The 15,245-nt window shown below is 50.3% G+C and overlaps 1 protein-coding gene across 3 annotated transcripts in view; it reads left to right on the top strand.

Moving 5' to 3' along the window:
* Window positions 1-14,963, top strand: part of BCL2L1 (BCL2 like 1) — a 50,517-nt gene extending 35,554 nt beyond the window's left edge. For all 3 annotated transcript variants that reach the window (XM_012754997.2, XM_012754996.3, XM_012754999.2), the window contains exon 3: window positions 13,357-14,963. In XM_012754997.2, coding sequence (XP_012610451.1) covers window positions 13,357-13,494 — 138 coding nt within the window. In that variant the 3' untranslated portion in view covers window positions 13,495-14,963. The remainder of the gene's footprint in view (window positions 1-13,356) is intronic.
* Window positions 14,964-15,245: the final 282 nt, after the last annotated feature.

Genomic DNA, 15,245 nt, shown 5'->3' with positions numbered 1-15,245 from the left:
GTAACAGCCTGTGAAAGAAACATTCCAGACAGAGGGAACAAGTGCAGAGTCTTCAAGGTGAGAAGAGTATGCTTGGCATGTTTGAGGAGAAGGGCATAGGAGCATAAGAAGGGACAGCCATGGTGGCTCACTCCTGTAATCCCAGTACTTTGGGAAACCAAGGCAGGAAGATCTCTTGAAGTCAGGTGGTCAAGACTAGCCTAGGCAGCATAGTGAGATACCATCTCTACAAAAAATAATCTACTTGGGAGATTGAGGCAGGAGGATTGCTTAAGCACAGGAGTTCAAGACCAGCCTGGGCAACGTAGTGAGACCCTATCTCTTTAAAAAAAAAAAAAAAAAAAGAGGAAGAGAGATGCAGAAAGAAATGTTTGGGAAATTAAGAATTTCAGTACATTTAAATTTTTAAAAAGTGACTTGGTTAATATAAAAATGTTAAGTAAATAATAAGAAGTAATACATATTTCATCCAAAACAGTGATGGCTGAAATTGTAGATAGAGTGGAACAGATGTGCTTGCACTTCCTTCCAGCTCTAAAATTCTGCTTTAGTGATTTCAGACCACATGGTCTCCTGTTTGTGGAGAATGGGAACTTAAGGCTCAGCCTAGGATGTAATGGATGTAGAAGGAATGACAGGAGAGGAATCCCTTGGACCAGGCGTACCTCCTGTTCATTTGGAAGGACTAGGAAGTTCTTGCACACATCTGGCCTCCGGGCATTGCCTTTTTCAGTCAGTCAGTCAGTCAGTCTCTGAGTAACTTCTGCCTAGTCTCTCCTAATAGAAAATAAGCTAGTCCTAGTCCACCTGAGCCTGTCTGCTCCATGGCCCCTCACATGCCTGGTGGTTGGGTGATATGTATGCTGAAAGGGGGACAGCCACAGCCTGGGAAGACTTCCCTGCCTGGGAAGACTTCCTTGCCCCACTGTCTCTCTCCAGTCCCTGCCTTCCTCCTCTTACTGCCACCAACACTTGCTCTATGAAAGCAGCAGAAATCATTTTGTCTCTTTCTTCATCTGGGTCCCCATAGTTATCAAACTGGAAAAAAATCTTCAAGGACCGCTTCCCCTGGCTTTTGTAGATGGGGAATAGAGGCCCAGAGAGGCAAGCAGCTCCTACAGTCCACATGCAATCCATCAGCAAATCCTTTCAGCTCTACTTTTCAAAAATAAATTCCGAATCTGACTGCTGCTCACCAGCTACCCCCGTTGTGGCTAAGCCACCATCATACTTTCCTAAATGGCCACATCAACTTCTCACCAGAGCTCTTTGCCTCCACTCTTGCCCCTGGAGGTCTCTACCCAGCAGCCTAGAGGGACTCTGTTAAAACTAAAGTCGGGTCATGCTTCCCCTGCTCAGAACCCTGCAATACTTCTACAGGGCAAGCCCAAGTCTTTAAATAACCTATAAGGCCCTGCACAATCTGGCCCTTGGCTACCTCCAGATCTAATCACTACCAATTTCCTTTCATTCACTGGGCCTCAGCCACACTGGCATCTTTCCTGTTCCTGGAGGACCTCAAGCATTCTCCTGCCTCAAGGCCTTAGCACTTGTTCCCACTGCCTTTTCTCTGATCCTTACAATGCCTATTCCCTCACTTCATTCAGGTCTCTGATCAAATGTCACCTCTTCAAGAAGTTTTCCCTGACCACGGATTCTAATCCTGCCTTGTTCCATGTTTCTCTACTCTCTTTCTCATACTTATTCTTTTTAACATTTATCATCATCTGACATATTTGTTTATTGCTTGTTGCTTCCCATTAGATTATAAATTCATAGAGGTAGGAATTTTCATCTGATTTAGTCACTTCTTTATCCTCAGCACTTAGCACAGTGCCTGACACTTAGTGGGCACTTAATACAGATTTGTTGAATGAACAGGGCAGCTGGTCTGGGCCTTCCTGCAACTCCTTAGGTCAGTCTATCTCACAAATAGGTCATGTTCTGTCTTAGAAAACTCAACTAACAGCTCCATCCAAGCTACTTGGCATCACTTTTTTTCCCAGATAATGCCCAGATAGAGGGGCAAATTCTTTGCAAGTACTGGCCTTGCAGCGTGGGGCTAGGGGAGAGGAAGATAATCACAGAGCATCATCAGCACATCTTTCCCTTTCCCACCCCTTGAGGTACCCAGGAAACCCAGGGGGCATACCACTTCCCTGTCTTCAAAGTCATCTCTGACTTCCAGGGCCTAGGAGTAGCAGATTCTCAATATTGGGTGGGTGAAGGAAGGAAGAAAGGACTTAGTGAAGTCTCTTCATCCATCCTTTTGCACTGGCAAATTTAATGTACTATGGAGTCAAACATCCTTACTGGTGACCTCAGGCAAAGTCTCATCACCTTTCTGAGTCTTAGTTTCCTCATTGGTAAAATGGGGACAGCATCTATTTGCAAACTTTTGAGAATTCAGGCAGCACATAATACCTGGTATTTTTGTTGTTTATAGCAACAAATGAGAGACGCACTGTGAGAAGCACAAATGGAGCCATTTATTTTCAGCTATAAAAAAATAATAACAGCTAACATTTATTGAACACTTACCATGGATCATTTAATTCTACCAACCCTGTGAAGCAGGTACAGCTGGATCATTTTATAGCTGGAACACCAGGCCTGAAGGAGTAAAGCATCTTGCCCCAGGTCCTGCAGCCATGCAGTTAAGTGAGGTTGGAAGTCACACTGTCTGACTCCAGTGGTCAGGAGACCTGAGGCTAGGCTCTGCTGTGTCCTGTGTGAGGCCTTGAGGGTGTCCGTTCACCTCCTCTGAGTTTCAGTTTCTCATCTGTTCAGAGAGGGTGTTAAACTACATATCTCTGTGAACAGCAGATAATGATGCTCTGTGATTTCTGGGTGGTCCACATGCCACACCAGATGGGACAGTGAATTGCTTCTGGGCCTGGTGGTGGTGGCCGCGGCGGTGCTATTCTGCATTTTGTCAGTGCTCTGGATGTTGACTGTGAACAGCACACCTCTCGGTGGTCCTGCCCTCGACATCAGAGTTCTCCACCCCTCCTGGTACCATCTCAGGCATCTTGCTGTTCTGCACCTTAGGGTGGTGGACTGAGGCAGAGATGAAAAGGAGGGAAAACTAGAAGGAACCGGAATGTATTAAATGCAACCCCTCCCCCCAGCCTTCAGTCCTGAGTTTTTGGTTACATGGGATGTGAGCATTCATCTGTACACGGGGCAGAGAAGGGAAGGGTGTTACAGGGATTTGCTCCCTTCCCCAAATCCTCCAGAGCTCTTGCCTTCTGCTGTGGAATTCCAAACATTTCCGATCAGATAAAGGTAGCTGAAAATACCCGGGACTTGTCTGGACTAGTTGGAGGCGGTGCTAGGGTGAAGAGGTCCAGGCCACAGGGGATAGAGCCTGGAAAGGTCTGTTCCCTCCAAGGAGCTTGCCCTGGGTCATATGTGCCCATTGCCCTCTCCTCCCTGTAATCCTGCAGGTTTGTGAGCAAGGCTCAGCAGGCTTTGAGTGGAGGAGGACCAAACCCTGTTGTGGCAACAAATCCTTCTATTTTGAAATGTTAAATGTTGCCTCTTGCCTTATACACTAATTCCTGGATCTTTTCTCTTCTCTTCTCTTCTCCTCTCCTCTCCTCTCCTCTCCCCTCCCCTCCCCTCCCCTCCCCTCCCCTCCCCTCCCCTCCCCTCCCCTCCCCTCCCCTCCCCTCCCCTCCCCTCCCCTCTCCTCTCCTCTCCTCTCCTCTCCTCTCCTCTCCTCCCCTCCCCTCCCCTCCCCTCCCCTCCCCTCCCCTCCCCTCTCCTCCCCTCCCCTCCCCTCCCCTCCCCTCCCCTCCCCTCCCCTCCCCTCCCCTTCTCTTTTCTTTCCTTCTTTCCTTTCTTTCCCTCCCTCCCTCCCTCCCTTCCTTCCTTCCTTCCTTCCTTCCTTCCTTCCTTCCTTCCTTCCTTCCTTCCTTCCTTCCTTCCTTTTCTTCCTTTTCTTCCTTTTCTTCCTTTCCTTTCCTCCCCCCTTTTCTTTTCTTCCTTTCCTTTCCTCCCCCTTCCCTTCCTTGCTTTATTTCTTTCCTTTCTTTTCTTTTCTTTTCTTTTCTTTTTTGCATAATATCTTCTAGGTTCATGGATCTTTTCAATACCTCTGAGAGAAATAACCCAGGTAGTCATTCCTTTGTCCATGTGTGAGTTATTTCCATCCTCCTCGCACTGTAGCACTCTCAGCACCCTCTGAGATGATCCCTTCACTTAACAGATGCCAGAGTCCTAGACAGGGGAACAGACTCACCCCAAGCAAACCTGTGATGGAGCTGGGAAATGAAACCCACATCCACTGTCAGCCCAGGGCTCTGTTTTCTACAGCATCCAGTACAGATCAGCTCCAGGCAAGGAGGTGGGCATAGCTTTGGAGAAAAGAAAGGAGAAGCTGCTTTGGACCATGGAGTACTTGGGGCAAAGACCCCATTAAGAAGTAGAATTTTAGGAAGAGGGTTGGCCCTAGTGTCTGTAGTTTGCTACCCCAGTCCCTCCTGCCTGTTACCTCAACATAGTGCAGGAGATGTCTTTTCTAGAGTCTTCTCATAAACTTCCTGAGCCTGGGAGAACTTGGTGTCTGGAGAATGCTAGGCACTCTGCCCAATCATTTGGTATCTTGGGGCCTCATCCTTGTTTTGCCATGCAGTGAGGAAGAGGCTGAAGAAAGAGGGAACTAGCTGCTGTTCTCTTCCTTCCTCACTGTCCACCAGTCAGCCATACTCTTCAGCACCTTCTCTGGGCCCAGTACTGGGCTAGGCCGAGGGGACAGAGCCCATGGTCAAATGGGGAAGGAAATGAATAGCTGGCCTCCTTGAAGAAGTGACCTGTGGATTAAGACCTAAGAGATAAGTAGGAGAGAGCTTGGTAGAAGGACCAGCATGAGCAAAGGTCCTAAGACTGAACAGAACGTGGTATGTGAGGAATAAAGCAGCCTGGCCCTTTACCAAACTGCAGAAACACTGCAGGGCCTTGTAGGCCATGGACAAGACTCAAGCTGAGCCTTGGTCTAATATTACTGTGGTCCCCAACCCCCAGGCTGTGGACTAGTACCAGGCCACAGAGCTCTGTCCCCCCCAACACACACACCCCTACCTCCGTCCATGGAAACATTATCTTCCATGAAACCAGTCCCTGGTGCCAAAAAAGGTTCAGGACCACTGTAATAGTAAGAACAGTAATAGTAGCTGACATTTACTCAAAGTTAACTCTGTGCTGTGCACAGTTCTAGGAGCTTTACATATGTTTCCATTTGAATCTTTATAATATTCTTTTGAAATAAGGACATTTTTTAGCCCCATTTTACAGATGAGGTCCAAAGTTAAACATCTTAGTCTGGTAGCAGGACTTACTAGTTACCTGCCTGCTCGGTGCTATAGCAGCCTGGCTCTGTAAAAGAAATAGAATTGGCCCTGTCCAGATTGTACCTCCATTTTACAGCTGATGAAACTGACATTGGAGAATAGCAGGAAAGCAGCAAAAGAGAGAGACCAGAGCTAAAGCCAGCCAACATAGGACAGACAGAGGGAGCGAGGCTTCGGCTCCCTAACAGGGAAGAATTTTCCAGTGGGGCTATCCAAAGATGAAATGCTCCACTCGGAAAGGAGGGAGCTCCCCCATTACAGATGTAACAGCAGAGAGCGCTGTAGAGATGACTGTGAACTTCCAGGGGTGTGAAACAGACCTGTGTGACCTTGGCACTCCACCTTTCTGAACCCCATCTGTGAAATGCGGAGATTAGGAGTGAACTTGAGTATCACGTGTAAGGTTGTATGGGTATGTTGTAAGATCACTCTGGAGTCTCTGACTCTGTTCCAAGGGTGAGCCTTGGTCGTTCTCACCTTGGACACTGGGAGGAGAGTGGAGGGCTGTGGCCATTTAGTTATGAAAGAATAGGGAGTCACCAGGGATGAACTCAGAGGGTTGAGATGAGGGGAGGCCTCAGAATCCCAGGGGATGAACGCATATGAGCACATAGCAGCTGCTCAGGAACAGTTAAATTCTTGAGCTCTAGTGCCAGACTGCCTGGATTCAAATCCTGACACCTGCTTATGAACTGTGTGACTTGTCCTCTCTGCTTCTGTTCCTCATCTATAACATGGAGAGTGATAACAGCACTTAGTGGGGTTATCATGAGAATTAAGTGAATTATTATACACAGAACACAACACCATGCCTGGTACCTAGTAAAGATCAGCTGTTTTATCACCATCACTTCCAAGGTAGGAGGTTGTGATCCCTAAACGAGCATCTCTGCCCCCAGTAAATGTTTTTCTGAATTCTCTCTCTCTGCTCCCAAGCCCAGCACCCTGGCTCTGAGCTGAGTAGATGGAGAGGCCCATACTGGGCCTGATAGCTTTCTCGATTCCTCAGTGGAGGTGTTATCTCCTCCCGGCACAACCACTTCCTTTTCTGAGAAATGAGCGCATCTGTCAGGCATAGCTTCTTAGAACTAATGCTGGGGGAGGAGGCAGAGGAGGAGAGGCTGGCAGCTGACAGGGGCAGAGTTGGAGAAAGATTATCATGCGGTTTGCTCTGAGGGTGCCTCCAAATATTCCCTAAAGCCCAGGTGGCTTGAGCTCCCCATGATACCCCCTGATCTCACCACTACTGCCTTGTGAGGTCAAGGCAGGAGAAACTGAGGCTCAAAATTCAAAAAGCTTGCTGTGTTCCCCGCAGCTGTGCTAGCTGGACTGAGGTGTTGACCCCATCACAGTCTGGCCACCCCTCTCTTTGTCCCTGCCCCACTGAGTTGCCTCTCCAAGTTGCCCACGTCCAGGCCTATATTTCCCTGGGCTAGAGGGAAAAGGCTATGTTCCTCTCACATCTCTGAGACCAAGCACTCCCCCAGGAAAGCCAAGGGAAGTGGATTCCAACCACAAACCTCACTTCTTCCGAGTCTCCACCTGTGGCTCCCTGCCAAGAGAGTGATAAGGCCCCTTCCTTTGCCCCACCCCGCTTCTTACCATCTCCCAGTGAGCTCCTAACAAGGCCTTGTTTGTCTATTTGGCAGGCCTCTCTCTCAGGGAAACTGAGGCCAGGAGCAGAAAGTGACTCTGCAAATGACTCACAGCCTACCCTGCTGTGACAGGCCAGAGCAAGGTACAATCATGATGTCCCTGGCACTTTCCCTGGCTGCTAGGAGCCCCTTCCTCTTCTCCACCCACCTCTTTCCTGAAATAACCAAGCAGGAAGGAAGCAGTGGGCCTGAGCCCTCCGGAGTCACCCAAGAGGAAGGAAGGGCCCGTCTGGCACAGATGCTTGTTCCTCACTAAAGCCAGGATGGAATGGTTTCACTTTCCCTCCAGGTTTTCATCACATCCTTTTCCTGTGGCACCAGTTCCCCTCAGCTGGCTGTTGCCAGAGCTTATTCATTTAGCTGGTGGCCTCAGGCCACTCTACCCTCCTAGAGGGACCCAGGGCCATGCCCTGGCCCAGAATATGGGGTTTGCTACTGAACACACTGGAGCTTAAAACTAGCTTCTCACTTATCTGTTTTAGCCATATCTCTTAGTATCTCTGAGTCTCAGTTTACCTGGGCTTAGAATGAGGACCTCCTTCAATCACAGATGTGCATGCATCTGGCCCACAATGAGAGCTTTAGAAGTATTGTCCTTTTGAAACTGAGCAGAATACTGCATTGAGGTTAGGAGTAAAGGCCCTGGAACCAGATTGTCAGTGTAGGCATCCCAGCTAGGTCACCAGCTCACTACATGACCTTGAGCAAGTTACAAACCATCTGTGGGCTGCAGGTCCATTGGCTGTGTGATGAGTTCACAGTAGTACCTGCTGACAGAGCATAGAAACAACTAATGAACTAATCTAATCTACAAAAAGAGTGCCTTGCAGGGTAAGTGCTGAGGAAATGGCAGCTGCTGCCACTAAGGAGCTCAGGTTTTTTGTGTGTAGAGATAGCAGGGACTAAGATGGCAAAATTGGACTTTAGAATGAGTGAGAGGCCAGAACTCAGATCCTAGTCTTACCACTTTCTAGATAGGGATCTTGAGTAAATTCTGGAGCCTCTATTTTCACATCTGTAAAATGGGGCTATTGATAAATGTTATGAGGATGAATGAAAGCCTTCATTTGTTCATCTAAAATAGATTCTTTTAGAATGGCATCTGCTGTTTTCTAGGTATATAGCACCAGGTTCTAGAGATGCAGGTGACAAAACCACACACAGTGTAGTAGGGAAGATAGGGCAAAAAATGATCTCTCAAGTATAATAGTACATGTAATTGAGGAATATGGCCTAGTCAGGATAAAGTGCTTTAGCTCAGTGCCTGGCCTACCCATAGGTGAAACATTTAAATGTTCGATATAAGTCAGCTATTGTGAATAACAGTTATTAATTTTATTACTGTTAACAACTAAGGACACTATGGACCAGAAAAGAAAGTAACCTGCTCAAAGTCACACTGCTAGAAAGAAGTGGGACTGTAGGCAGTGGCAGAGAGGGACAGCAATTGAAAGACTGATCAGATTCAAGTAGGGACTATACTTTAGCCCCTGGCAGTGTGGGTGGTCTGCTGGCACTTGGTCCCTTTCCCCTGGGGCATCATGCAACCTTTTCACCTGATTTGTGCCGAGTTGCAGATGGCTGCAGGGTGACCTGCATCATTCAGTTGGCTGCCTGTGGACAGAGATCTAGCTCAAGTCAGTCTGTGCCCGTCTGGGTGGGCCCTCAGTTTCAGTCCTGGGTCACACTTGGTCCCTGCCTGCACTGAGCCCCAGACTCTTGGGGAAGACTGGCACACAGACATAAGGCATCAACCCAGGGATCTCCCATGGCTGCTGCCACCTTATCATTCCAGTCTCAGCTCAGACCTCACTTTCTCAGAGAGAGCTTCTTGACTGACCACTCCACCTACACCCAGTCCCCTGGGTTTTCTGTTTACCTCCCCATGACTTTCTTCAAAGCCCCATCATCTCTAAAATTGTCTTGTTTTTTTCTTGTTATCCTCTCTGTGTTTATCCCCATCCCCCACAAGGAGTCTTTTTAGGCTTTTTTGTCCTAATTGCCCCTCCATGAAATTTGAATACCACAGCTATACTGTACATCTCTTTATGTACTGTGGTCTGTGGAGAGCCACAAATCACTGTAATATCTAAGAATTTTTCACTTTGCCACATTAGAGGTAATCTCACTGCCATTGAAAATGGACTAGAACATAAGCTCCATGAAAGCCTTGTTCATTGCTGAGTCTCCAGTGCCAGGCTTGGAGTACAGTAGGTGCTCAATAAATATTTGCAGTATGAACAAAAGTCCAGGGATCCTAGGAGCACAAAGGAGATATCCATCCCAGAGTTGGGGGAGGAATGAGAAAGCAAGAAGGGACTCCAGAGTAGAGTTTTGCAGGCTGAGTAGAGGTTGGCTAACTAAGGGAGGTATGGGAAGGGTGACCAATTAGAGGACACAGTGTTGGCAAAGGCATAAGGGCCTGAAGCACTCTGGAGTATGCAGTGTGGGGCCATCCCATGTGTATGGCTCTGAAATGTTGGAGGAAGGACTTTGAAGGTGGTCCTCGGTTGGGCCCCTCCTGAAGACCAAGCTAAGAGACCGAGGTTCCTAGTCAAGGCTCTACGACAAACTAGTGGTGGGAAAGTGTAGAAGGGGCAGGTGAGTTTGGCCTTGCTGATTTGTGGGGTATTCCTGGCTAGGAGTCCATGACTCTTCCATCATTAGCCATTGCCTGCCCCTAGTGGCCCTAAAAACCCCAACATGGAAGTCAGCTACAAAGAGAAACTTCCCCTTTGCTTTGACCTAAGCTGAGGATGCAGACAGGCCCTTGGGCCTGGGTCTCCTGGACACCTCTGTGACATCAGAGACTTCACTACAACCCACTCTTACACCTCATCCCTTGCCCACCATGCCACGCCTGCCTAATACCCATGGGAGCCACCCAAGGAGCAGTGGGGGCTTATCTATGCTTTTCCAGACCAGACCTGCTCTGCAATCCTGTTTATTTATCCAGAGCAGTCACCCGCTGAGAAAATGGCTGTGTTTGTTTCCAAGTGTGTCGTGTGAACTGTGGGCTAAATATACCCACACCACCGCCTCTCCAGCACCCGCCCTGGAACAGCACGCCCCATTTTGCTCGTGTTCTCTCTGCAAAAGCAATCCCCAGAATCCACGCCCCTTGGAAATCCTACTCCCCCTCCCCAGGAGAAGGAGCTGCAAGAGAGTTGAAGGTTGTCCTGACCAGGAACACACGAGTGGGGACTGGGCGGTTCAGTGCCTTGTTCTCTGTGGCACTGAAATTAGAATGTTCCCTCCACCCAAGAATGACTGTTCCTGGACAGTGAATGCTTTGTGCCCTTGTGGGGACAGGGCCTGTTTACTTCAACCCAGTCTTAGAGCTGAAAGTTTCCTGTGGCTGCCAGCCCTCTACTTCAGGAAAATTCCCATCAAGGGAGCCAGGCCTTTCCCACTTTGGCTGCAACCCCAGTGTCATTGGTTCTTGTGGAACATTTGGCCCCTTGGGATAACCAGGACTTTCTCCCATGCTCCTCACAGCCCAGAACTCTCCTCCATCACTGATAAGCCTTTTTTGTGACTCCACCTGGACCTACTTAACTCAGGAGCAGAAAAAATTAAGCCTCCCATAAGAGTTTTCTTGTCTGCCAAGACCTGCAGAGGCTGTGCAGGGTGAGGGGGAGACAGAGAGACATTTCCACACCAGCCACTGCCCTCCTCTCCCCAGATCCTGGACTCCACCTCCACCCTGCTCCCACGTTCCTTTTCCTTAGAATCCTTTCAGCACTATTGACAGGACAGTGGGGTGTGGGGTCCCACCCCACACCCCGCTTAAGGGAAGTGTCGTGCTGTAGCAGCGCTGACTCTGAAGCCAGGCAGTCCCTGCCATCTGTTAGCTGAGTGTTCCCTACTTTAAACCTCAGTCATCTTATCTGTGAAATGTGGCACCTCTGGGGATTCTGATGAGGGTGAAATGGGATGACAATACCTGGCACTTAGTAAACATGTAACACAATTGTTCTATTCATGTTTTTATTGAGCACCAACTATGCACCAGACACTGGTATATAGAAACAAGACAGCACCTCTACAGGAGATAAATCATAACAAAAACAAAGTACAGAATCTGGTTATGAAAAATGCAGAGAAGAAAAGCCAGGTGGAGTGGTGCGTGCACCGCTAGTCCCAGTCCTCAGGAGGCTGAGGTGGGAGGATCACGTGAGCCCAGGAGTTCTGGGCGGTAGTGTGCAATGCCCATCAGGTGTCCACACTAAGTCCAGCATCAGTATGGCGACCTCCCAGGAATGGGGGATCCACCAGGTTGCCTAAGGAGGGGTGAACTGGCCCAGGTAAAAAACACAGCAGGTCAGAACTCCCGTGCTACTCAGTAGTGGGATCTCCCTGTGCGTAGCCACTGCACTCCAGCCTCGGCTACATAGTGACATCCCATCTCTTAGAAAAAAAGTACTGCAAAGAACAATAAAGCAAGGTAAAGGGATAGGTAGAAAGAGATGGGATGGGTACCATTTCACAAAGTACCCACCCCATCTCCCTGCTGTTCAGGGAAGGCTCTCTGAGGAGGTGACATTTGAACAGAGTCACAGGTGAAATGAGGGAGGGAGTCAGGTGCAGCAAAATCCCAAGGCAGGAGAAGCTGGAGGAACAGCAAGGAGGCCAGTGTGATTGGAGTGAAGCGTGCAGGGGATAAGGGTGTGGACATCCATCAGAAAGGGTTCAGGGCCACATCCCATTAGAGCTTGCTGGCCAGGTAAGGAATGGGGACTTTATTCCAGCCTTGGAAAGGTTGAGAGCTTGGAATGTGGTGTGAATGGAGGGCTTTCTCAGTGTCCTTTTCCCCAACTAGATGGTAAGCATCTGGTAAGGCCTCTGGCTCATGGCTCACTGCTGGCTCGCTAATGGCTTCATAAATGTTGAGGATTCTTTCAGTCAAGTCAGCAGCTCAGTGGCACTCTGCTAGGTACCAGGGATACAAAAATAAATGCCACTTGCTTGCTAAGTGCAGGAGAAAGCTGCCGGAGGACTTTGAGCACAGGCATGCTGTAATTTGATCTGTGTTTTTAGAAATCTTCTCTGCATGGAGCATGGACTGACAGTGGTCATCAAGACTAGAAATGGGGCCAGGCAGGTGTCACAAGTGACAGACTGTGGGCAGGACCTGTGATAACTGGAGATGGCGGGCCCTGTCTGGGGGAACAGCCGCTTGGCCATTTGGGACTGGGTGGAAACGTAGGGTCGGTGTGTGGGAGGCTTGGTAGAGAGGCAAGAACATGGGCTCTGGAGCCAGCCAGTGGCCCGCTCATCCCCCCCACACACACACACTGAGCACTTTATTTCTAAGGGCTGGACACCAGGTTTAAATTCTGGTTCCACCACTGACAAAGCTGGGTGACCTTGATCAAGTCCCTCAGCCCTCAGAGGCCCAGCTTCCCAGTCTATAAATGGGGAGAGACAGCCCACATTGGAGCATTGTTGGGAGGACTAAAGGACAAATTGGGTGCAAAGCTTACTCATGAAAGCATACTCTCAGCATCCCTCTCCCTGCCCCACAGGCTGGCTGTACCCTAAGCTGGGTAATTTAGCCCACAGCTCCTCCTTCCCCATATAATGTGCTTCCCTCCTGACCTAGCTTCAGGGTAGAGGGCTGTTACTCACTTCCTCCTGGGCCAAGTCACACTTGCTGGGGTGGGGGACAGGGGCAGGGCCTCATAGACCCCATGATGGGGATCTGCCAGTCCTACATTGTTGTTACCCTCGCTGCTCTGCTCCCCTCTTCCCATCTACCAAGCTGCCCTAGCTACAGGCTCCTTCCAGAGGGAGAAGGAGCCTCTGTCTGACTAAAAGTCCTAAGACCCATTCAACCCTTGAATCTGCCCCAATCTCTGAGGATTTATCCCCTTCCCTCCTTCTCCTTCCCCCTGGCACAGCAGTGAAGAGCACTACCCAAGCTACTGGTGTCTTCCAGGCCACACGTGGTTTGGCTCCTGCTCACCCCTGCTCTCTTATCCCCCCGCCCCGGCACTCTGCTCTAGCCACCTGCTGCCTGCCCATTTGTTCTCTGACCTTGCCCATCTTTCCTACCTTGGGGTCTGGGTTGAGTACCATTTCCTAGCTCTCTGACCTTGGACAAGCTCTTTCTCCCTCTGCACCTGTTTTCTCAGCAATCACATGGATTGCTCATCCCCAGCTGGGGGGCAAGAGACAGGGCAGCCCTTAACCCTTTATCTGGCCCAGAGTGGGCACTTAATGCTTACAGTTTTTCAAATCACCCAAGCTATTGCAGGCAGATGGCCACCTGCTTTCTCTCACCCACCCACATTGCTATCTGAGAACTCAAACGGTGCCTTCCCTTCTCTTCTCTCTCTCTGCAGGACACTTTCGTGGAACTCTACGGGAACAATGCAGCAGCTGAGAGCCGGAAGGGCCAGGAACGCTTCAACCGCTGGTTCCTGACAGGCATGACTGTGGCTGGCGTGGTTCTGCTGGGCTCACTCTTCAGTCGGAAATGACCAGACACTGACCATCCACTCACCCTCCCGTCCCTGCCTTGTCCCACCACATCCCTCCGTCCAGCCACCATTGCCACCAGGAGAACCACTACATGCAGCCCGTGCCCACCCACCCACCTACCACTGGTTTGGGCCCAGACCTGGTCCCCTGCAATTAGTTTTCTAGAATTTGCCACGCTTCTGTGAGAGCCACCTTCCCCCACACCTCAGTTCTCTCAGCCTCGAAATCCCCAAAGTTTCCCCCAAATCTGCCCCATGGAGGCAGGCAGGTAGGGGAGGGCTTGTGGCTGGGGGCAGGAGGGCCCTGCCTGATTGGTGGAACCCTAACCCAAAAATGCTTTTCTGCCAGGGAGCTGGAAAGTTTTAGGAACCTCTTCCCGAGAAAGAGAGACTAGATTGCCTTTGTTTTGATGTTTGTGGCCTCAGAATTGATCATTTTCCATCCCCCACCCCACCCTTGGACCTAGGCTCCTCTTCCTTCCATCCCCACCCCCCCAAGAGCCATTTAGGGGCCAGTTTTGACTAATTAGGGATTCAGGCTGCTTGGAATAAAGAAGCAAGGACCAGGACTCCCTCCCCACCTCTGGTCTGGCCAAAGTCCCCACTCCCAGTCCGAATGTCCTCCAGAGGCCTCTGGCTAGAGGCCAACCCCACCCAGGAGGGAAGGGGCTATAGCTGCAGGAAGCACCCCATGCCAAAGCTAGGGTGGCCCTTGCATTTTAGTACCACCATAGTCCCTTCCCCTCCCCTGGCTCCCATGACCATGACTAAGGGACCAACTGAGCCCAAGGCAGAGGTGTTTATGGCCTCAGCTGCCTCACTTCCTGCAAGGAGATCAGCTGGTGGCATCTTTGCCTTGTGCTGTTGCCCATGGGGTCCAGGGCTTCAAGGGCCTCAGCTCAGAGGTGAAGGGGAGCTATAGGGACAGCCATGGGAGCCCTCGGGTCTTCCCTACCTCAGGCAGGAAGGGCAAGAAGAAAAGCCTGGTACACAGGGTTGGGGTAGGGCAGACTGGAGGGGCCATCTAGCCTGGGCAGCCGGGCTGCCAAGGACAGAGTGGCCTGGCCAGGAGCCCTTCAGGCCTCCCTCTCTCCTCTGCTCCACTCTTGGCCTGTCCTGGGGATCCCAGCCCAGCCCCAGTCACCCTGGGCTCTCTGCTGTACATATTCGAGACTAGTTTTTATTCCTTGTGAAGATGATATACTATTTTTGTTAAGCGTGTCTGTATTTATGTGTGAGGAGCTGCTGGCTTGCTGTGCGCGTGCACGTGGAGAGCTGGTGCCCGGAGATTGGACGGCCTGATGCTCCCTCCCCTGCCCTGGTCCTGGGAAGCCGGCCAGGGGTCCTGGCTCCTGAGGGGCACGTGTCCCTCCCCCACCCCTACCCACACTTGTTCCAGCTCTTTGAAATAGTCTGTGTGAAGGTGAAAGTGAAGTTAAGTAATAAACTGTGTTGACTCAGTGAACAAAGGGCCTGGGCTCTGGTGTGCTCTGGGATGGGGAAAGGAGGGCTGCTGAGAGCTGGATACCAGTCTCGGCTCTGCTGCCCTCAGGCCAGGGCCTTGGACAAATCCATTCCTCCCTCTGGACCCAATTTTCTCAACCTGTACATCGACAGTCTTTTACTGAGCACCTGCTGTGTGCTGGTCAGTGGGACTGTGTGTGAACAGGGCAGACAGTCTCCACCCTCAGGAGCTGACATGCCAGTGGAGAAACAGTCAAATAGCCACTTTGCAAGTGCTTACTGAGCTC

The sequence above is a fragment of the Microcebus murinus genome, chromosome 16 (genome assembly GCF_040939455.1).
Source record: "Microcebus murinus isolate Inina chromosome 16, M.murinus_Inina_mat1.0, whole genome shotgun sequence".
NCBI classification, from domain to species: domain Eukaryota; kingdom Metazoa; phylum Chordata; class Mammalia; order Primates; family Cheirogaleidae; genus Microcebus; species Microcebus murinus.
Note: the sequence above shows the minus strand (reverse complement) of the source record. Positions and strands in the feature narration are given on the sequence as shown.